Source organism: Epinephelus lanceolatus, chromosome 6 (assembly GCF_041903045.1).
Source record: "Epinephelus lanceolatus isolate andai-2023 chromosome 6, ASM4190304v1, whole genome shotgun sequence".
NCBI classification, from domain to species: Eukaryota; Metazoa; Chordata; class Actinopteri; order Perciformes; family Serranidae; genus Epinephelus; species Epinephelus lanceolatus.
Genome location: NC_135739.1, coordinates 40,307,899 through 40,331,828, shown reverse-complemented (window position 1 = coordinate 40,331,828; position 23,930 = coordinate 40,307,899). Strand labels below are relative to the sequence as shown.

The 23,930-nt window shown below is 40.9% G+C and overlaps 3 protein-coding genes across 3 annotated transcripts; all 3 read right to left on the bottom strand.

Annotated features, from left to right (window-relative positions):
- Positions 1-1,977: 1,977 nt before the first annotated feature.
- On the bottom strand, positions 1,978-10,399 carry LOC117271032 (interferon-induced protein with tetratricopeptide repeats 2-like). Its single transcript, XM_033649109.2, is given in 4 exon segments — positions 1,978-3,284; positions 3,287-4,470; positions 6,628-6,732; positions 10,193-10,399. Coding segments are annotated over 4 exon segments (1,398 nt in total). The 5' UTR covers positions 10,198-10,399; the 3' UTR covers positions 1,978-3,180.
- A 1,299-nt stretch (positions 10,400-11,698) lies between these two features.
- Positions 11,699-17,943, bottom strand: LOC117271033 (antiviral innate immune response effector IFIT1-like). Its single transcript, XM_078169058.1, has 2 exons — positions 17,658-17,943; positions 11,699-14,468 (listed from the first exon to the last, which is right to left on the bottom strand). Exons 1-2 carry the CDS (start codon positions 17,660-17,662, stop codon positions 13,160-13,162), a joined length of 1,314 nt encoding a protein of 437 aa, XP_078025184.1. The 5' UTR covers positions 17,663-17,943; the 3' UTR covers positions 11,699-13,159.
- A 1,280-nt stretch (positions 17,944-19,223) lies between these two features.
- LOC117270493 (interferon-induced protein with tetratricopeptide repeats 5-like) lies at positions 19,224-23,323 on the bottom strand. Its single transcript, XM_033648131.2, has 2 exons — positions 23,036-23,323; positions 19,224-21,990 (listed from the first exon to the last, which is right to left on the bottom strand). The coding sequence occupies exons 1-2, from the start codon at positions 23,041-23,043 to the stop codon at positions 20,685-20,687; spliced, it is 1,314 nt and encodes a 437-aa protein (XP_033504022.2). The 5' UTR covers positions 23,044-23,323; the 3' UTR covers positions 19,224-20,684.
- Between the last annotated feature and the right edge of the window lie 607 nt (positions 23,324-23,930).

The following is a 23,930-nucleotide window of genomic DNA, read 5'->3' as shown; positions in this document are numbered from 1 at the left end:
CCTACACTAGCGACAGATTGTTTACCCTGCTGCTATTATGCACGGGATACTGTATCTGCTGCTGTGCCACCACAACCCATTGAAGTCAGTATTGTCCAGCTTTTGCTTTGCTGTAATGCGATGTTACTGAGCACGCAGCTTTAAATGGTCACACTGAAGTCAAAGCAAATTGTAGAGGCGGGGCATTTCTGTGTAAAGTAGGATTGGAAACGTACAGTCACATAGGGCCTACCTGGGAAAAAAAACATGACTCGTCAAATTTTGTAATCATAGTTTCCTTTAAGTTGATAAAAGGTTGGAAACCATATTTTCTTTTTGTAGCTATAATATTAAGAATAGGCAGGGCTTTTATGTACACAAGTAGGGCCTACGTGTAAATATATTTTTTATAGACAGTGACAGTGCATGATATGTACATGTGTACATATCACATGGAAATATGAAGGTGTTATTTTATACACCTCTATGTATTTAATATATGTTGACATTTTGAGCTGCAGCTGTGTGCAGGGTGTCAGTTTGAAGAGCTGGGACAGCTGTTATCTGGATACAGCTGCTTTATAACGCTCTGCTGCCACCTACCATTATAGCCAGGTTACTGTTTGGTTACTACTTGCAGTGGTGTGGTGGTAGTTGATGAGGTGGGTGTATACTCTCCTATATACTCCAATGGCTTTTTGGCTGATAGGTGGGTATACTACAAACAGTCACAAAAAGAGGTGGGTATACACAGTATACCTGTGTATACCCACCACTACACCACTGACTACTTCACACTGACAGGGTTCTGCTTAATTGAAAAACATTTATTTTCTAGACACATTGATCATTTCCTTTCTTTCTTTCTTTTTTTGCCTTTATTTGATAGTACAACTTAAGAGTGATAGGAAAGGGGGAGAGAGAGGGGATGACGTGCAGGCATTGTGCAGTGACACCTGTACAAATATGACCTTCATGGAAGAGTCATCAGAGGAAAACCTTCCCTGTGTCCTCACCACAAAACTCAGCTTTAGAGATTTGCAAAGGAACATCTAAATAGGCTTGATGCTGTTTGGGAAATAAGTCCTCTGGACTGATGAAGTTAAAATATAACTTTTTGGACTAAATTACATAGTAAAGGTAAGTTTGGAGGAAAAGGATGCAGAATTTCATAAAAAGAACACCTGTCCAACTGTGAAACACAGGGGTGGATCAATCATGCTTTGGGCTTGTGTTGCAGCCAGTGGCACGGGGAACATTAGCAAATTCTGGAAGCAAATATCACACCATCTGTAGGAGGATGGCTTTTACAACCGGACAATAATCCGAAACACACCTCAAGATTCACAATGGTCAACATCAAGAGGCTCAAGCTGAAGGTTTACCCATGGCCCTCACAGTCCCCCAACCTAAACATCATTAAAACTCTGTGGATAGACCTCAAAAGAGCAGTGCATGCAAGACAGCCCAAGAATCTCACAGAGCTAGAAGCCCTTTGCAGGAAGAATGGGTGGAAATCCCCCAAACAAGAACTGAAAGAATCTGAGCTGGTTACAAAAAACTGTTAGAGGCACTGGCAGTGATACTTGCCAAAGAGCAGTGCTACTAAGTACTGACCATGCTGGGTGCCCAAACTTTTGCTTCAGGCCCGTATTCCTTTTTTGTTGTTTTAAAACTGTAAAAGACTGAAACTAAAAAGTAATCTTGTTTAAAACATTGAAGAAATGTGTCATCTTAACTTCATGCCTTTTGGAAAACAGTTCATCTTCTACTTACAACTCACAGTAAACAAAAATTTGACCAGGGATGCCCAAACTGTTGCATGCCACTGTGGTGACACTTTTAAGTTGAAAGTAAAACAATACATTGCATGTTGCAGTAGCTTTTAAAACTTGTAGGCTAATTGGATTAATGTCCATCAGCAACCTGTGTGCAACACTGCAAAATTGTGTGGAGTACATTAACTTCTTGTACAGTAACCACCAAAAAATAAACAACTTCAAGATTTCTTGCTGTTTATAATGTTTATTTAATAGTGTTGTATACAACTGAGACACAGACCTGACATGCTTCCTGTACATGCAGTCAGTTGCATTTGAGAATAATATTATTCATCATGTTATACATCAAATCAACTATTACATTGCTAATCAGAAACAGAATATATTTCATATAGACAGCATATTATGTTTTTATATAAACCTAAAATACAGAGCAAAGGGAAATACTTACAGAAATATAGTAAACATCTTATCAAAATCTGCAAACACAACCTGCTTTCTATCATCCACTTACACTCAAATACATGCACACACTCTGACGGGGAGGAGAGAGATATCTGACGGGTCACTGCAAAAAAATAGAAGCACATCAATACAAAAATGTCCATACCAAGATGCCTTCAATTTTGAATATATCATCAAAAAAAACAACAAAAAAAAATCAGTCAGAATGACCCTTAAAGGAATGAAATCAGAGGGGTTGTCTTTGGCTGAACAAATGTTTTATTACTATAATTGAAACTTGAAACCATTTTTTAAAATATAAGTATGTATGTAAGTATGTACTGTAAGTCTCCCTTTTGAAATTGACTAAAATATAGTTGAGATTGTCCTTCAAGTTTCATTTTTTCTCAATATCTTAGATAAGCAATTGGATACGGTATGACAATTGTCAGTTTTCATGGTATACCTTAAACCGGTATATAGCTGCAACCCTAGCTCCAGGAGTTTCATTGCAAAGAAGAGAAAAATAGCCTTTGATACACTGCAATATGCATTGCAATTTCTTAGAAAACCTGCCATGAAATCAGGCATTTTAGGCCACAACAATCCCAAAAAAGCCTGCAAAAGGGACTCCATAATCAGTGTGCACTTAGGTGTGTGATTTTTTACAATACTTGTTACTGGCAGGTGATCCATAAGATTCAGATTTATTTTTCAATAGCAATACAGATAAGGAAGAAGAGAAAGATAAGGACCTTTTGAAAACTTGCATACTAAATCATGATCAAGTAAATCTGCTCTAGTTCGCACTGAATTGGGCCATTTTTTTTTCCTGCCATGCCATGATTGGTTTCATTTTACGTTTAAGTTTCCCACAAGAATTAATCTTTTTGGCAATTGGCCCAAATATTTCCTTCAAGTTTTGCTAATGTATGTGTAATCCAACTGATGAGTAGAGCCAGTGCTGTTATAAACACTATGACTCTTGCAGATTTGCCAGAAACTCCTCTATTTCTCTACACATTCGGTTCCTGCCTTTGTGTTGAACCTTCTCTAGAGCTCTGATACTGTTCTCACGAAAGGTATCGCTGCTGCCTTCATGTTATATTTTATTGACTTTTGAAAGTTCTTTTGATTGAAGTATAAATGTTTTGCATAGTAGGTGTAAAGCAGTTGTTTGTCTGCAGGTTCCAGATCCCTCTGTAGCAGTTCCTGGAATATCTGCTCAGCTTTAGCCTGTTCCCGATTTGACTTTGCGTATATATTTGCAAGTGATATGGTCTTCATCAGTGAATAATGAGGGTAAAGAGAAATCACCTCCTTGTGGAGACTGATTGCTCTGTCTATCATGCTTTGCTTTGGGCGCTTGTCTCCGAAGATCTTCCATTTGTAGCAGAGTGCAACACATCTCTTCAGATAACGTTCATCTGGATGTTTTTCCAGAGCCTCCTCTGCCAAATCAATGGCCTCATCCATAGATACATAGTTTCCATAAACCCTTAATAATGCTTTCGTACCGCTGTAGCTGCTGACAGGATTTCTCAAAACCTTTGTGGCTAACTCACGTGCTTCATCTTCAATTCTGTCTCCTTTCTTAGCACATTTCTCAAGGTACAAAACAGCGAGGTACAAGTTCTCTGGATCCTGCTCCTTGGCGATTCTCATTTTCTCCAAGATGTCAGCCCCAGGTTTTTTGTTGTTGTGCCTATAAGCACCCACTAACCCTATGACATGGCTGGTGTGCCACTCCACCATGTCTGGCTGCATCCTAATGGCATTCTCAAAGTAATCTGCAGCCAGCTGCTTTTGTTCTGAGCTGAACTTCATCAGGGTCCAGGCTTTTTCAGCACAGATCTCTGGATGGAGCTCATCCTGGGATGGAGATGGGTATTTATTGATCAGGGCATCGACCTTTGACAGATAAGCCTGACTCTCTGCTTGTTCTCCCACGTGGTGGTGCAACCAAGCCAGGTTCCCATAGTTCACCACTAACCAGGGACCTTCATCTGCGTTTCTCATCTGGCGGTAGGCCTCTGCAGCCTTGCTGAACAAACTCTGGGCATCTTCTTTAAACCCCAGCTTGTACTGAATGAACCCACGCAGGTTGTAAATGTGACCCAGCCAGCTGTTTCCCTCCTCGGTGCCGATGTCCTCCAGCTTGTCCCTGAGGCGGAGAAGTTTGGACCTGCTAGGGTCCAGATCCCAGGTGAAGTGGCACTGCAGGGCCTTCAGTTTGGACTCCAGTGTTGTTTGACTCTGAGCAGCACTGATGGAGAATACAGATAACACATATTAAAACACATCATCAGTAGGTTGATCAGTGATGCAAGTTTGTAACAAAGGGCCCCAGTGCAGGATATTATGATGGGCCTTGGGCTTTGTAATTACGAAGCACACACGTACACAATCATACGTTCACACTTAGATACGGACACACAGTTAGGCATATGTATCAACTACCAGCCATGTGTTGGATTTTACAGACAAAATGTGTTACCTAGGCTATTGTATTTGTGAAGTACGGAGGTCACAGAGAAAGTTATGAGAACCGTTGATAGTGCTGTGATAATCAAAGTTCTAAAAAGTGACAACAAACACCTGTGAGCAAAGGAGCTGTCCATTTCAGTGTGGTGCTGAAATGAACACAGACTTTTTTGGGCATTTTAGTACAAAAACCTTGAGTCACAACTCATTTCTCATTTTTTTCTTATTTCCCGCTGCTTCACCATGCTCATCGTCCTTGTCACTGGTCAGAGATATTTTTGTCAGTGCTTTCATTACATCCACATATCTGTACCATATAGCAACAATGGACTCATATCTAAAAGATATAGGCATAGGTGCTTCAGTGTTACATTCAGTGAGCTGAGAGCTCTGTGGAGATAATGCCAGTATCAGTGAGCATGGCCTACCTTTTAATGCTGTGACCAAAAATATATACAAATGTTCTTTGGTGTCATAAAACTGTGCCACCTCTGAGATGTTTTTTACTACATCATTCAGCACTACGTTGAGGTTATGTGCCGCACAGTGTACATATGTCCCAAGTGGCTCCTTTTCCCTTATGCTGGCCTATACTCCCACATAACCACCACTCATATTGGCCACTCCGTCATAGCACTGCCCATGACATTTAAAAATATTTTAATTTTTTCATAATACTGCAGAGGATTTCGTTTTCCAGCTCATTTGCAGATGTGTCAGATGCCTCCTCAAATTCCAGAAAAGCTTCAGTTACTTTGACGTTGATAGCTGTGTCCATCAGGTTCCTTACTATGGTGACATATCTGTACACTTGATTAAGCTGATGTCGCTTGGACGGATCTTGTGTGGTGTCCATAATAACTGAAAAAAAAATGGAGCTTGGTTTATTTCAGCTGTAATGTCCTTCTGAACTCACTGTGACAAAATATATATGAGCTCATTTTGGATAGAGGGGCTGAGGTATTTGACTGACCCCTTGGGTGGTTTGATCAGCTCTTGCAGCACTGGGTCATAGCTTGCCAGCATCTCGATAATGGCAACAAAATGTCCACTGTTTGGCTGTCCAAAAATGTCTCTTGTCCCCGAAATGCTAAGTTGCAAGAAGCCAGTGTTAGCGTCACATTCACAATGCGCTCCAGCACTTGTCTCCAAAAGAGCACTACATCACGCATGTCCCTCTCCAGCTGTGCATCAATGGGACCATGGAGTTTCCAATGTTCATACACCACACAGGCTCCAACATGTATTTCAGAGGACTCGTGTCACCCATGCATTGTTATAGCAAGGTGAGCTGTGGTCTCCAAATAGCCAGCATGGCTCATAGTATGCACAATCCAATTTTGGAGAGTAGCAAAGTGAACTATGCAGTGGTTTGATACTGGCCTTTGTAGTTTTATGATACAACCCTTCAGAAAAACAACAATTATGCTGATTTTTGGGGAAAGGACCCCTAGGTTTACAAGACCCTGTAGTTATAATGTTTTACAGCAGGCTCTATATATAATATTTTCATCAAAATGTCCTCTATCCGTGGAGTGAGGCTAAAGTGGCTGTGGCTGGTCCTCCTGCTCTTGTTCTGTATGACTGGCACTGACCGACTTCTGTCATCTCCAGTAGGAGTTCCTGCCTGAGTCAGGCCACTTGAGGGGCTGACTGCAACTAAACTGCCTGGTTCTGACCCTGTCTCTGAGTGGTTAGGCCCGCAACTGAAAATATGTAAATATAATGGTTATCTAATGCTAGGAATAGCCAGCATCTACTCAACTATCAGTTAGCTTACCATAATAATTCATAGGCTGGCTATCCGCCTGGTAGAGACATTAATTTACTTGTAGCCTACAGCTTAGCCTACATAATACATGTACAACACGCATCCCTTGTCTTAAAATTTATATCTAAAACGTAAGCCCAACACTACGATTATCAAGACCAACATTACCTGCTGCATGTTTCTTGACACACCACTGAGGGCAGCAGGGTAGATCCTGAAGCATGCTGAACTGTTGGACTGCTGCTAGGAGGGGCCTTGTCCGTGGGCTGGCAACTGTTAGAAAAAAAAACGAATAATTTAGCAACCTTCTCCTCCTGTTCTTTTCTCTACTGTCTTTTCTTCAACTGCTTTTGTATTTGAATGGCATGACGGCTTGCTTTTTTGTTTGTTTGTTTTTTTATATATACTTTATAATCCCCGAGGGGAAATTACATTTTTTCATTCTTGTTGTCAATTACACACAGGTCCGAACACACACATGCACAAACAGGACCTATACATGCACTAAGTGGAGAGATGTCAGAGTGAGGGGGCTGCCTTGCTCAGGCGCCCTGAATGAGGGCGGGGGGGGGGGGGTTCAGTGCGCCTGAGTAGGGGCACCTCGGCAGTGCCTGCAGGAGGTGCACTGGCACCTCTCCAGCTACCAGTCCACGTTCCCTTTCTTGGCCTGGACGGGGACTTGAACAGGCGACCCTCCGGTTCCCAACCCAAATCTCTATGGACTGCCTTGGTGCACTCAGCTCATCAGTCTTGACAGATTTTGAGTCTTTTTGTCTAGTTGCATGATCAAATAGAGACTTAAGATTGAACATACACACATTACTCACCAATCATCATTTTATGTATATGACATAAATACCAAAACAATTTGAAAATATTAATTTGAATATTTTTCAAAAGTTTATTTATAGTTTTTATAGTTTATTTAGAATAAGCCTATAATTTTGTTATTGTTTGCTTGCCACTGACTTTTTTGACACCATGACAGAATTGGGTTTGGACATAGTATGAAGGTCTCTAGAGGAAAAAACTATTGCAGCACAATGTCAGTAGGGCCTCACTCCTTGACAACTGTACTCGCTTGGGTCACACATCCCCATTCAGTGTGGGCCCCAGTGCAGCTGCACTGTCTGCATTGCCTATACCTACACCACTGTTGTTAATGTAATATACTCAGTAGATAGTGTAACAAAGTAATAATACTTTGTTACAGTGGTTAAGTTTTTTTTGTATCTGTTTTGAACTTCATACAACATAGTCAACTTTTACTTGTTCTCCACATTTCCTAAATAAAATGTATACTTTTATTCTCATTCCTTTTTTTAATATTTTGGAGTAAAAGTATTTTTTACTCTAGTTTTACTCCAGTATCTATGTATTTTTATGTCCTGAGTATTTTCGTTGCTGCACCACTTCAAAATGAAATCAGAAGGTTTGATGAGTCAGTGGTCCTAGCTGGCATGTTAGATCCATAGACTGTATAAAGCAATGGACAGGGCAACTGTAATATCACCCACTGGTTTGTGGACTCCCATTTCAAAGCCTTGAGTTTGGCATTACGGCCGTCGTCATCTTGCTTTTTTGGAGCCAGTAGTGACTATATTTGGGCGAGAGGGTGGAGCTGTGAAGGAGCAAGGGGTGGATCTGACTGAGAACGGCTTCTGACTGAGAAGCCGAGGACACTATAGGCAGACAGCCTGTCATTCAAAGCAGCCCCTAAGTCTTAATAAAATGTAAACGAGTGAGTTCTCTAAAAATTCATCCCTCACGCATTTTACGTCAAAAGAGTGGTGGTTAAGGTTAGGGTAAGGGTCATGGGAAGGCTACATCTTGTTGTGCTACTGCTAAGTGAGCGATTAGATAAATTTAGCTATCAAGTATTAAGTTCAAAGAGAGGAGGTTAAGGTTAGGATACGGGTAAAGGGAAGGGTTACATCTAGTTACTTATAAAGTGAATCATGTTTTTATATATTATGAATCTACGGTGGATTATTGCTACATTTGGTCTCATGTATTCATTCCAGTGTAGCATTGTAGCACAGTTTAGATAGCCGTCATGTTGGGGGGCTTGTCTTGTACTAGTGGTGGGCACAGTATGTATGGTTGTTTTGTGTAAGCTAACAGAATGTGTCTGCAGTGATACATGTCTTCATTTTCAGCCCCAGAGGTTGCTGCTTGGTTAATCACATAAGGGGAAGTGCAAACAAGTGCTCTTCAAGCTGCAGTTAACTTTAAATTTCCAGGGAAGCCCAGGCTAGAGACCATATTCTACTCAGTGAGACGGACTTCATGATGAAAGCAGAAAATGGTGTCCCACAGCAAAGAGGGTGGGTAATGATACAAGGAGATAAATGGCCTTTCCCAAACCACACCCTGAACCCTATCCACCTCCACTCCATTTCCGTATTTACGCAGAGGGTCTGCCACATTGAGTGCCATCCCTCACCAAGTAGTGAGGAGTGGAAGTGAAGTATATAACCCTCTGACAGTGAGCCTGCACCAATGCCGTCCTTCCGACCATGTGCAATGCCGTATTGTGTTGGTCATGGAAGACGCTCCCTACAAATAACCCAATAATGCCCACATGGGTGGTTTCACCCAAACAAGCTCCACGTAGGGAATGCTGCGGCAACCTGGGTACCAAGTGGGTATGGGCCCAAATTGGGCATCTTATCTGGGGTCCACTTGGGTAAACCCACCCATGTGGACACTTGGAATGGGGCCAATATGGAACCTGTGGACAATCCTATATATGGCCCATTTTTCAGTCCATTCACTTCCCTCATGGGCCCCTGTTGGGAATAGAATGATGTTATGTGTTTTACTATAAGTTGTGTTTCAATATATAAGTTTTAGATGTGTGAACAATGAGAATACTGAGATGATTTCAGCTGATCTGAATGTGTTTGCTTTGCAGAAGTGGAGAAGTACAGGAGAGGAAGAGACATGGAGTCTGAGGAGCACATACCGCAATGCTTAGATAATTAGTTTCATATATGGTAAAAAGAATAGAAAGTGATATACAAATAATAAGGTACAGCACGTGTAGGGAGTTGTGTTGTTCTCTTGTCTTTCAAAACAGGAACCACGCCCCCACCGCCAGCGGGAAGGAGTCAGATTAACACGAGGCAGGGGCGTGGTGTGGTGAAGGAGGAAGTGGAACTGCCAATGAGAAGAGGACAATGCCTTGCGTGCACAATGACACTCTGTTACGCTCAAATATACTGGGTCAGGGAAAGGACAGGAGGTCAGACTTCGTGAACTGACACACCTTTGTTGTTCGTCAGGGACGTGAAGTTGAGACCCAGAGCTCTGTAATTTTATTCCTTTACTGCTTAATAAACTACATTAACTGAGACCGAATATCTTCTCCTATTGCTTCATTAAAGAACACGCAGGACTGAGCTCACACATAGCACATTAGAGAGTAGGATGAGACTCTCAGTCCATCACCCCACATATAAAATGCTGGATAAAACTTTGAAAACACAATCGAACAGCAATTATAAAGAAAATACAAATTTTAAAATCCCTTTGGCCCTGGCTGAAAGGGAAGAAAGGAAAAGACAAACTAATATATTGAGAAACCTCAGCAAAGAATAAGAGGGAGAGAAATATTTAAACGACTTTTAAAGTTCATAATGTTGAAATTTCGGGCTCTGGGACTCTGAGAAAATGCCAAATACATTATCATTTAGGCTACTCCTACAGTGATATGAAATGCAGAACTCACCTCATTGTTTAGCTGTTTCCTCGACTCAGAAGTTCTCTAAATATTAGCCGACTGATTCTTCTTTCTTTCTTTTATTTTTTATCTCGATGCTGCTTTGGATTCGCTGGTATGAAGTCAGTGATGCAATATCTGCTTTGCTGTAAATAATGCAGCAGAAGTGTTCACATTCATAGCCTGCTGAAGTCTAGGCGATGCCAAGGGCGGGGCATCTGGATGATGTTCTGTGATAATGCTCCTGGACTTTCGTTTCCCAGGAACTGAAACCTACTGCCACATCAGGAAAAAATCTTTAACATGACTCATCAAACTGTGTGGTTGGGTTTTCTCTTAAGATGATTCATGGTCAGAAACACTGAGTGAAACCCAAGATGCCCCGCATCAAATGTAAATAATAACGTGCCCATTTCTTTAAAGTTAAACACATTAATATATGTAACTGTGGACACTTTGAGCAGCGTCTGTCTGCAGAGTGATGAGGAGCTGTGACAGCTGCTATGTGAAGAAACCTACAGTATAACGCTCTGCTGCCACCTACAGTTTAAACCAGGTTACGGTTTGGTTACTGCTTCACTCTGTCAGGTCTTTGTTTACCTCAGGGGTGTCCAAATTATACTGAATGGAGGCCAGATTATATAATGTGAAAATACCTGGAGGGCCAGCTGCTTCTCGAATCATATGGGTCATTAAAGAAAAAAAATCCTATAGGCTACAAATGAGACAAATGCAACTGTTTTATCTCTCAGTGGGAAAGTATTCAACTTTTCACCGCTCCTGAAAGCAGCAGCCCTGCTGACAACTTTACACTTCTTTGCTGTGGCCATGTCTGCTCCCTAGCAGTCTGCTATTAGGTCACTGTCTGTTTGCTTGTTTACCATCTGTTTATGAAAACACATTAGGTCTGCCTACATAGTTCCTACTTGGTGCATGTCTACAAACTGTATGATAGCCCTGCACGCCGAGGTGAATGGAAAACAATGCAAAGTGAACTTGCTTGACTCACCAACATTCTGTGATGGGCCACAAATTGTTTATTTTGACCAACATGCCTGGGGCCAGTAAAAATCCACAGGCCAGGTCTGGCCGTGGGCTAGACTTTGGATATGCCTGGTTTAACTGGAAAAAAAAAATCTAAAAAAAAACATCTTTTCTACACAAAGGCCCATATTTGATCATTTATATTGTCATACAGTTGTATGTGTAGTCAGCCATGGTGACTTTAAAGTTGAGAGTAAAAATAAAATAAAATTTGTAGTAGTGTAGTGTAGTAGTAGTTTTCAAAAGTTACACTTTAAATAATGTCCATTGAGTGCCTTGTGTACAATATACTACATATATTTCAAAACAAACAGTCGAATGTGTTTAATGTTTTTCTATATTGACTTAAAAGTTGAAATTTAAAAAAATGATTTAGCTGTCAAAAGTTGTAAATGGAATATGTCTACCACAAGACTGTATGGAGTACAGTAATTAATTTCTTATATAATAACCACCAAAACTTCAATAAGATTTCTTAGTGTACATAATCTTTATTTAATACACACAAATACATTGTGTACAACTACATACAGCTTGGCACACTTAGCCTATACATCCTATACATCAAATAACAATGACATTACCAGTTTTATTTTTCTTAAAGCAGAGCATATTCATTATCGAGTGTTAATATAAACCTAAAAAGCAGTGCAAAGGGAAAACATCAGCACAACAGGAAAAGAAAAACACCATGATTACATGAAAGTTGGAAAAAACATATATATGTTCAAAGTGGAATGTTATTTAAAGACCGTGCTCGTACTTTATTGGATGATTCTGTCCTTTTCGTACAAATTTAGTGTAATACTGCTTACAGTTTTTCATTAGATATTTTTAAATAGCCTCATCTTCCATTAACTTTAGCCTGCTTTAACTAAAACTGACAGACACTTGTTGAAACCTGCCTTTTAAGGATACAGCTCAAAATACACCATTTGTTCTTTGTGTTAGCCATGAAAAGGCCAAAACCAACCATGAGTTCACTGAACTTTCCATGTTTTAAATTGGGTGTTGCTGCCTTCTTTCCTTTGAATTTAACTTCTGGCTGAAATTATCCACCATATTTAAGCTGTTTTCTAAGACCCACTGAAGCAAACTTGTCATGTGATGCCCTCTAGCTGAACACCTCAAATGCATTAACACTGGCAGGCTAGCAAGTGTAGCACACTCATTAGCAAATATGGTGAGCAACTTTTAGTATTTTGTGTCAAGCAGCACATTTGTGTTTACATCAGAGTGAAATAATCTTGGCTACACCTCTGCTTAACATTCAGTTCTGGAGGCTTGTTGACATAGTGACTACTCAAATACTTGGTAAACTACTGTAGCTGGCGAGCTACACCATCAAAACACTAGCCAACATTTTGCTCTGGGGACTGAGTTACTTTTGAAAAGAGGGAAAAGGCACTCAGAGCTAACTGGTCAGTTTGCTTGGTCACTTACAGGAGAATAAGTTCATACATTTTATATTTAATAGCTGTATTTATTTGTACTATTTACAGCCTCATTACTGTGCTAACCATCTTTTGTGTGCTAATCATCTTTTGTGGTGCACGTTACTAATCCTAACTAATTATTTGACAAGCACTTTTAGCATAGACCCTACTGACTAATTTGAGGCATAAGCATGCTCACATTTATAATGGTGAAATCCATTTGTTTCAATAGACTCACTGTCAGAGGATTAGCAGGCATTAAGTATATCTGCTCTAATTTGCATTTAATGGGCAAAATTTTAATTCATGCCATGCTGCCATCAGCGGGTCTTCACTCTCAGCTTCTCATACCAATTTTAACTTTATTTTAAGAAGTAATTATTTCTACAACTTCTACAAGTCTTTCCTGTTGTTTTTCCTAATGTGCAATCAAATTAATCAGTATGTACAGATCATTTTGGTGATGCAATTCCCATTAAAACCAGTGCTGTAAACACTATGGCTCTTGCAGGTTTGCCAGAAACTCCTCTATTTCTCTACACATGCGGTTCCTGCCTCTGTCTCTAATCCTCTCCAGAGCTTGGATGCTGTTCCCACGAAAGTAGGATTGTTGCGGTATTGCTGCTGCCTTCATGTGATATCTTACTGACCCGTTACGATCCTGTCTTTCAAAGTTTAAGTATTTTGCGTAGTGGTTGTAAATCATCTGTTTGTCCACAGGTTCAAGATCACTTAGTAGCAGTTCATTGTATATCTGCTCAGCTTGAGCCTGGCCGTAATTTGACTTTGCGTATATATTTGCAAGGTCTATTTTCTTCACGAGTGAAGAATGAGGGTAAAGAGAAATCACGTCCTTAAGGAGACTGATTGCTCTGTTTATCATGCTTTGCTTTGGGCGACTGTCCCTGAAGAAAAGGATCTTCCATTTGTAGCAGAGTGCAGCACATCTCTTCAGATAACGCTCATCTGGATGGTTTTCCAGAGCCTCCACTGCCAAATCAATGGCCTCATCAATAGATACATAGTGTCTGTAAACTCGTAATAACCCCTTTATACCGCTGTAGCTGCTGACAGGATTTCTCAAAACCCTTATGGCCAACTCACGTGCTTCATCTTCAATTCTGTCTCCTTTCTTAGCACAGTGCTCAAGGTAGTGAACAGCGAGGTACAAGTTCTCTGGATCCTGCTCCTTGGCCAGTCGCATCTTCTCCAAGATGTCAGCCTCCAGCCCTGTTTCACTGTGCTTGAAAGCACCCACTAACCCTAAGACATGGCTGGTGTTCCACTCCACCATGCCTGGCTGCATCCTGATGGCATTCTCAAAGTAATCTGCAGCCAGCTGCTTTTGTTCTGCACTGAACTTCATCAGGGTCCAGGCTTTTTCAGCACAGATCTCTGGATGGAGCTCATCCTGGGATGGAGATGGGTATTTATTGATCAGGGCATCGACCTTTGACAGGTAAGCCTGACTCTCTGCTTGTTCTCCCACGTGGTGGTGCAGCCAGGCCAGGTTCCCATAGTTCACCACTAACCAGGGACCTTCATCTGCTTTTCTCATCTGGCGGAAGGCCTCTGCAGCCTTGCTGAACAAACGCTGGGCGTCTTCTTTAAACCCCAGGTCATACTGAATGAACCCACGCAGGTTGTAAATGTGACCCAGCCAGCTGTTTCCCTCCTCGGTGCCGATGTCCTCCAGCTTGTCCCTGAGGCGGAGAAGTTTGGACCTGCTGGGGTCCAGATCCCAGGTGAAGTGGCACTGCAGGGCCTCCAGTTTGGACTCCAGTGTTGTTTGACTCTGAGCAGCACTGATGGAGAATACAGATAACAAATATTTAAACACATCATCAGTAGGTTCATACAATATGCTGTGAAGTGCACTTTGTTTTTTTTGGGGGGTTTTTTTCAATCATTGCACATTACAATATTTGCATATTATCTTTGCATTATAGTACACATCATACTTATACTCTTCTTTTTTTTTAATAAATACTGTAGATTGAAAAGGAAAAAGCTGAAGCTGTACAGCTTATTTGTGTCTTCCCTTAATCCGTCCCATCAATAAATGATTGCAAGAATGGTAACACCATTGTTCATCTCATGTAGAGGAAGGGAAAAGAGGAAAGATAGAAATGGAGTACAGAGAATTGGATGGACAGTAAAGACATAAGGAAGGAAGGAAGGAAGGAAGGAATAGAGTAAGGAGCACTAGATGTGCAGGAAGGAAAGAAATGAAGGAAGGAATGGAGTAGGAAGCAGTAATACCACTACAGTCAAAATAATCTCTTAAAAGTAAAAGTCCTGCATTCAAAATGTCTCTCAAATTAAAGAATTAGCATCAGTACCAAAAGTAAATGCAGCCTAGTCATTACTGAAAAGAACTGGAGGGCAGTTTGGGGCGGCAGTAGCTCAGTCCATAGGGACTTGGGTTGGGAACCGGAGGGTCGCCTGTTCAAGTCCCCGTCCGGACCAAAACATGGAGTGTGGACTGGTAGCTGCAGAGGTGCCAGTTCACCTCCTGGGCACTGCCGAGGTGCCCCTGAGCAAGGCACCAAACCCCCCAACCGCTCAGAGCACCTGTCATGGGCAGCCCACTCTGACATCTCTCCATTTAGTGCATGTATAGGTCCAGTTTGTGCATGTGTGTGTTCGGACCTGTGTGTAATTTACAAACAGAGTGAAAAATTGAATTTCCCCTCGGGGATTAATAAAGTAAAAAAATAAATTAAAAAAAGGGCCCCATTTGCCTATACCTACGCCACTGTTGTTAATGTAGTATACTCAGTAGGCGGTGTAACAAAGTAATAATACTTTGTTACAGTGGTTAAGTTTTTTTTTGTATCTGTTTTGAACTTCATACAACATAGTTAACTTTTACTTTTTCTCCACATTTCCTAAACAAAATGTATACTTTTATTCTAATTCCTTTTTTTAATATTTTGGAGTAGAAGTATTTTTTATTCTAGTTTCCCGAGTAACCATGTCCTGAGTATTTTCAGTGCTGCACCACTTCAAAATGAAATCAGAAGGTTTGATGAGTCAGTGGTCCTAGCTGGCATGCTAGATCCATAGACTGTATAAAACAATGGATGGAGCGACTGTAATATCACCCACTGGTTTGTGGACTCCCATTTCGAAGCCTTGAGTTCGGCATTACGGCCGTCGTCATCTTGCTTTTTTGGAGCCAGTAGTGACTATATTTGGGCGAGAGGGTGGAGCTGTGAAGGAGCAAGGGGTGGATCTGACTGAGAAGCCGAGGACACTATAGGCAGACAGCCTGTCATTCAAAGCAGCCCCTAAGTCTTAATAAAATGTAAACGGGTGAGTTATCTAAAAAGTCATCCCTCACGCAAGTGTCATGAATGTTGAAATTAGCTATGGAGACCAAAACTGTTTTTTGCACCAGGCTGTAAACATGTTTTTTTCTGAGTAAAACTGAAGCTGGTCATTTTAACATGGGGGTCAATGGGGACTGACTGGCTTCTGGAGCCAGCCTCAAGTGGCCATTCAATGAACTGCAGTTTCTGGCACTTCTGTGTTGGCGTTATTCATCTGAGTGGGTATAAATGCAGCTGGAGCAGCAACATGATTCGCCAACCACACCTACATGTCAGTCCACGATCAGCCCCCTTCGCTCCTTGGCCTGGAAGCAGAAGTCCCGACAAAATTACTAAGTTAGCAATTAGCTAGCTATGACATTTTACGTCAAAAGAGTGGTGGTTAAGGTTAGGGTAAGGGTCATGGGAAGGCTACATCTTGTTATGCTACTGCTAAGTGAGCGATTAGATAAATTTAGCTATGAAGTATTAAGTTCAAAGAGAGGTGGTTAAGGTTAGGATACGGGTAAAGGGAAGGGTTACTAGTTACTTATAAACTGAATCATGTTTTTATATATTATGAATCATACGGTGGATTATTGCTACATTTGGTCTCATGTATTCACTCCAGTGTAGCATTGTAGCACAGTTTAGATAGCCGTCATGTTGGGGGGCTTGTCTTGTACTAGTGGTGGGCACAGTATGTATGGTTGTTTTGTGCAAGCTAACAGAATGTGTCTGCAGTGATACATGTCTCCATTTTCAGCCCCAGAGGTTGCTGCTTGGTTAATCACATAAGAGGAAGTGCAAACAAGTGCTCTTCAAGCTACAGTTAACTTTCGATTTCCAGGGAAGCCCAGGCTAGAGACCATACTCTACTCAGTGATGAGACGGACTTCATGATGAAAGCAGAAAATGGTGTCCCACAGCAAAGAGGGTGGGTAATGATACAAGGAGATAAATGGCCTTTCCCAAACCACACCCTGAACCCTATCCACCTCCACTCCATTTCCGTATTTACACAGAGGGTCTGCCACATTGAGTGCCATCCCTCACCAAGTAGTGAGGAGTGGAAGTGAAGTATATAACCCTCTGACAGTGAGCCTGCACCAATGCCGTCTTATCGACCATGTGCAATGCCGTATTGTGTTGGTCATGGAAGACGCTCCCTACAAATAACCCAATAATGCCCACATGGGTGGTTTCACGCAAACAAGCTCCACATGGGGAATGCTCGGGCAACCTGGGTACCAAGTGGGTATGGGCCCAAATTGGGCATCTTATCTGGGGCCCACTTGGGTAAACCCACCCATGTGGGCACTTGGCACGGGGACAATATGGAACCTGTGGACAATCCCATATATGGCCCATTTTTCAGTCCATTCACTTCCCTCATGGGCCCCACATATAAAATGTTGGATAAAACTTTGAGAACACAATCGAACAGCAATTATAAAGAAAATACAAATTTTAAAATCCCTTTGGCCCTGGCTGAAAGGGAAGAAAGGAAAAGACAAACTAATATATTGAGAAACCTCAGCAAAGAATAAGAGGGAGAGGAATATTTAAACGACTTTTAAAGTTCATAATGTTGAAATTTCGGGCTCTGGGACTTTGAGAAAATGCCAAATACATTATCATTTAGGCTACTCCTACAGTGATATGAAATGCAGAACTCACCTCATTGTTTAGCTGTTTCCTCGACTCAGAAGTTCTCTAAATATTAGCCAACTGATTCTTCTTTCTTTCTTTTTTTTATCTCGATGCTGCTTTGGATTCGCTGGTATGAAGTCAGTGATGCAATATCTGCTTTGCTGTAAATAATGTTGAGCATGCAGCAGAAGTGTTCACATTCATAGCTTGCTGAAGTCTAGGCGATGCCAAGGGCGGGGCATCTGGATGATGTTCTGTGATAATGCTCCTTGACTTTCATTTCCCAGGAACTGAAACTTACTGCCACATCAGGTAAAAATCTATAACATGACTCATCAAACTGTGTGGTTGGGTTTTCTCTTAAGCTGATTCATGGTCAGAAACTTTTTTTTCTTTTTCTTTTTTTTAAGACAAAGAAGAATATGATGGCACACTGAGTGAAACCCAAGATGCCCCATTTCTGTAGCTACGCATCAAATGTAAATAATAACGTGCCCATTTCTTTAAAGTTAAACACATTAATATATGTAGCTGTGGACACTTTGAGCAGCGTCTGTCTGCAGAGTGATGAGGGGCTATGACAGCTGCTATGTGAAGAAACCTACAGTATAACGCTCTGCTGCCACCTACAGTTTAAACCAGATTACGGTTTGGTTACTGCTTCACTCTGTCAGGTCTTTGTTTACCTCAGGGGTGTCCAAATTATACTGAATGGAGGCCAGATTATATAATGTGAAAATACCTGGAGGGCCAGCTGCTTCTCGAATCATATGGGTCATTAAAGAAAAAAAATCCTATAGGCTACAAATGAGACAAATGCAACTGTTTTATCTCTCAGTGGGAAAGTATTCAACTTTTCACCACTCCTGAAAGCAGCAGCCCTGCTGACAACTTTACACTTCTTTGCTGTGGTCATGTCTGCTCCCTAGCAGTCTGCTATTAGGTCACTGTCTGTTTGCTTGTTTACCATCTGTTTATGAAAACACATTAGGTCTGCCTGCATAGTTCCTACTTGGTGCATGTCTACAAACTGTATGATAGCCCTGGTGAATGGAAAACAATGCAAAGTGAACTTGCTTGACTCACCAACATTCTGTGATGGGCCACAAATTGTTTATTTTTGACCAACATGCCTGGGGCCAGTAAAAATCCACAGGCCAGGTCTGGCCGTGGGCTAGACTTTGGATATGCCTGGTTTAACTGGAAAAAAAAAATCTAAAAAAAAACATCTTTTCTACACAAAGGCCCATATTTGATCATTTATATTGTCATACAGTTGTATGTGTAGTCAGCCATGGTGACTTTAAAGTTGAGAGTAAAAATAAAATAAAATTTGTAGTAGTGTAGTGTAGTAGTAGTTTTCAAAAGTTACACTTTAAATAATGTCCATTGAGTGCCTTGTGTACAATATACTACATATATTTCAAAACAAACAGTCGAATGTGTTTAATGTTTTTCTATATTGACTTAAAAGTTGAAATTTAAAAAAATGATTTAGCTGTCAAAAGTTGTAAATGGAATATGTCTACCACAAGACTGTATGGAGTACAGTAATTAATTTCTTATATAATAACCACCAAAACTTCAATAAGATTTCTTAGTGTACATAATCTTTATTTAATACACACAAATACATTGTGTACAACTACATACAGCTTGGCACACTTAGCCTATACATCCTATACATCAAATAACAATGACATTACCAGTTTTATTTTTCTTAAAGCAGAGCATATTCATTATCGAGTGTTAATATAAACCTAAAAAGCAGTGCAAAGGGAAAACATCAGCACAACAGGAAAAGAAAAACACCATGATTACATGAAAGTTGGAAAAAACATATATATGTTCAAAGTGGAATGTTATTTAAAGACCGTGCTCGTACTTTATTGGATGATTCTGTCCTTTTCGTACAAATTTAGTGTAATACTGCTTACAGTTTTTCATTAGATATTTTTAAATAGCCTCATCTTCCATTAACTTTAGCCTGCTTTAACTAAAACTGACAGACACTTGTTGAAACCTGCCTTTTAAGGATACAGCTCAAAATACACCATTTGTTCTTTGTGTTAGCCATGAAAAGGCCAAAACCAACCATGAGTTCACTGAACTTTCCATGTTTTAAATTGGGTGTTGCTGCCTTCTTTCCTTTGAATTTAACTTCTGGCTGAAATTATCCACCATATTTAAGCTGTTTTCTAAGACCCACTGAAGCAAACTTGTCATGTGATGCCCTCTAGCTGAACACCTCAAATGCATTAACACTGGCAGGCTAGCAAGTGTAGCACACTCATTAGCAAATATGGTGAGCAACTTTTAGTATTTTGTGTCAAGCAGCACATTTGTGTTTACATCAGAGTGAAATAATCTTGGCTACACCTCTGCTTAACATTCAGTTCTGGAGGCTTGTTGACATAGTGACTACTCAAATACTTGGTAAACTACTGTAGCTGGCGAGCTACACCATCAAAACACTAGCCAACATTTTGCTCTGGGGACTGAGTTACTTTTGAAAAGAGGGAAAAGGCACTCAGAGCTAACTGGTCAGTTTGCTTGGTCACTTACAGGAGAATAAGTTCATACATTTTATATTTAATAGCTGTATTTATTTGTACTATTTACAGCCTCATTACTGTGCTAACCATCTTTTGTGTGCTAATCATCTTTTGTGGTGCACGTTACTAATCCTAACTAATTATTTGACAAGCACTTTTAGCATAGACCCTACTGACTAATTTGAGGCATAAGCATGCTCACATTTATAATGGTGAAATCCATTTGTTTCAATAGACTCACTGTCAGAGGATTAGCAGGCATTAAGTATATCTGCTCTAATTTGCATTTAATGGGCAAAATTTTAATTCATGCCATGCTGCCATCAGCGGGTCTTCACTCTCAGCTTCTCATACCAATTTTAACTTTATTTTAAGAAGTAATTATTTCTACAACTTCTACAAGTCTTTCCTGTTGTTTTTCCTAATGTGCAATCAAATTAATCAGTATGTACAGATCATTTTGGTGATGCAATTCCCATTAAAACCAGTGCTGTAAACACTATGGCTCTTGCAGGTTTGCCAGAAACTCCTCTATTTCTCTACACATGCGGTTCCTGCCTCTGTCTCTAATCCTCTCCAGAGCTTGGATGCTGTTCCCACGAAAGTAGGATTGTTGCGGTATCGCTGCTGCCTTCATGTGATATCTTACTGACCCGTTACGATCCTGTCTTTCAAAGTTTAAGTATTTTGCGTAGTGGTTGTAAATCATCTGTTTGTCCACAGGTTCAAGATCACTTAGTAGCAGTTCATTGTATATCTGCTCAGCTTGAGCCTGGCCGTAATTTGACTTTGCGTATATATTTGCAAGGTCTATTTTCTTCATACGTGAGGGCTGAGGGTAAAGAGAAATCACGTCCTTAAGGAGACTGATTGCTCTGTCTATCATGCTTTGCTTTGGGCGACTGTCCCTGAAGAAAAGGATCTTCCATTTGTAGCAGAGTGCAGCACATCTCTTCAGATAACGCTCATCTGGATGGTTTTCCAGAGCCTCCTCTGCCAAATCAATGGCCTCATCAATAGATACATAGTGTCTGTAAACTCGTAATAACCCTTTTATACCGCTGTAGCTGCTGACAGGATTTCTCAAAACCCTTATGGCCAACTCACGTGCTTCATCTTCAATTCTGTCTCCTTTCTTAGCACATTGCTCAAGGTAGTGAACAGCGAGGTACAAGTTCTCTGGATCCTGCTCCTTGGCCAGTCTCATCTTCTCCAAGATGTCAGCCTCTAGCCCTGTTTCACTGTGCTTGAAAGCACCCACTAACCCTAAGACATGGCTGGTGTTCCACTCCACCATGCCTGGCTGCATCCTGATGGCTTTCTCAAAGTAATCTGCAGCCAGCTGCTTTTGTTCTGCGCTGAACTTCATCAGGGTCCAGGCTTTTTCAGCACAGATCTCTGGATGGAGCTCATCCTGAGATGGAGATGGATATTCATTCATCAGGGCATCGACCTTTGACAGGTAAGCCTGACTCTCTGCTTGTTCTCCCAGGTGGTGGTGCAACCAAGCCAGGTTCCCATAGTTCACCACTAACCAGGGACCTTCATCTGCGTTTCTCATCTGGCGGAAGGCCTCTGCAGCCTTGCTGAACAAACTCTGGGCATCTTCTTTAAACCCCAGGTCATACTTAATGAACCCACGCAGGTTGTAAATGTGACCCAGCCAGCTGTTTCCCTCCTCGGTGCCAATGTCCTCTAGCTTGTGCCTGAGGCAGAGTTTGGGCCTACCAGGGTCCAGATCCCAGGTGAAGTGGCACTGCAGGGCCTCCAGTTTGGACTTCAGTGTTGTTTGACTCTGAGCAGCACTGATGGAGAATACAGATAACAAATATTCAAACACATCATCAGTAGGTTCATACAATATGCTGTGAAGTGTACTTTGTTTGGATAACTATTGTTTATCTCATGAATGGAGGGAAAGAAGGAAATGTAACAATGGATTATGGAGAATTGGATGGACAGTAAAGACATAAGGAAGGAAGGAAGGAAGGAATGGAGTAGGAAGCAGTAATACCACTACAGTCAAAATAATCTCTTAAAAGTAAAAGTCCCGCATTCAAAATGTCTCTCAAATTAAAGTATTAGCATCAGTACCAAAAGTAAATGCAGCCTAGTCATTACCGAAAAGGGCCCATTTGGATTCATACAGAATCATAACTATTAATGTATTAATGTGTTCATCACATAATGTTGCAGCTGGTAAATGTGGAACTCATTTTAGTTACTTTATATAGGTTGGGTAGTTTAATATATAGTAGTACATCAAACAAAAAAGGCGTAAAAGAAGGACAGATGGGGGAAAAAAAGACAAAAGAGGGTGAGTTAAGACATAAGAAAAGATGGCCAAAAGAGGTAAGGCAGGAGGAGGCAAGTAAGGAGCCTAGGAAGAGAAAGGAAAGGAAAGAAATTGTGAGAGACACACCGCAAGGGTAAATGGACTGAGAAAAAGAATTAACTGAACAAAAAAGATGGATTTAGCATTTCTCCAATTTGTCCACCGAAATGATAGCCTACTCCTGGCAGTGAGATAAAACCTTTAGAGAACGATCGACCAGTAGCCTAACAATTGTTGAAAACAATAAATAAAATACAAATAATTGAAATCCCTGTGGCTCTGACTGAGAGGGAAGAAGGCAGAAACACAGAGGAGAAGAATAAAGAAAGAATGCAGCACTGAAGGAAGTTGGCTGATTGAGGACTCTGAACATAAGCTAGCCTATATTTCTACATCATCACCATTGTCTTGTGGGATCCATAAAGTTAATATGTCCGACTCTGAGGCTTAAATAAATCATAATGATCGCCTTCTTAATATTAACTCATACATTGATATGAAATGTAGCTACTCACCTCATCATTCAGCTGCTTCTTTGACTCAGTTGCTCAATAAATATCAGTTGGACGTCCAGCTTCTGCTTTGCTGTAAACCATGTGATGTTGCTGAGCACACAGTGTGAATGTTCACAGTGAATCGGAAGCGATCGGAGGTTGGGCATTTGCTCATAAAGTCCTGTTTTCTCTCTTAACGCGCCTTAACTTTCGTTTTCCAGGAATGGAAACTACAGCCCCATCTGAAATACACTAAAACATGACTCATCAGATTTTGTCATTTTAAGATGTTATAGTTTCAGAATGTTGTTTTCTTGAAGTCACACTGAGTGAAATAGGAAAATGTTGATACTTTGGGCAGCAGCTGTGCTCAGGACTCTGCTGTCTGCAGAGTTTCGGTATGGAGAACTGTCGTAGACCATGGGACACCTGCATAATGACGCTCTGCTGCCACCTATCGTTTTACCCAAGTCGTCATTTTTTCTTTTCCCAGTGTGGCGAAGGTATGACCCGTCCTACGCTCCCTCTGATTGGCTACGTGCAGCTTTGCGTTTAGGCATGAGAACTGACGATTGGGTAAGGTTAGGCTTGGGTTAAAATGCATTGCTACAAGAATATCAGGGTAAGCCAATCAGAGGAAGAGTAGGGCGGGTCATGCCTTCCTAGTAAAAAAAACAAAAAAGGTTTCGAGATCCATGTTCGAGATGAGGTACAAGCCAATCTTATTTAGGCTACATTAAAAACAAACTAATTAATAATTACTCAAGTACCTAAAACGTTACATGGAGTCTAAAGGGACTGTGTATAGGCCTACTTATGACATCAATTACTTAAAAAAAAAAGATGTATTAAAATAGACTTTATACCCGGATAATACACGAATCAGCAAGCGAGTCAATCTATCAAAAAAGTATTT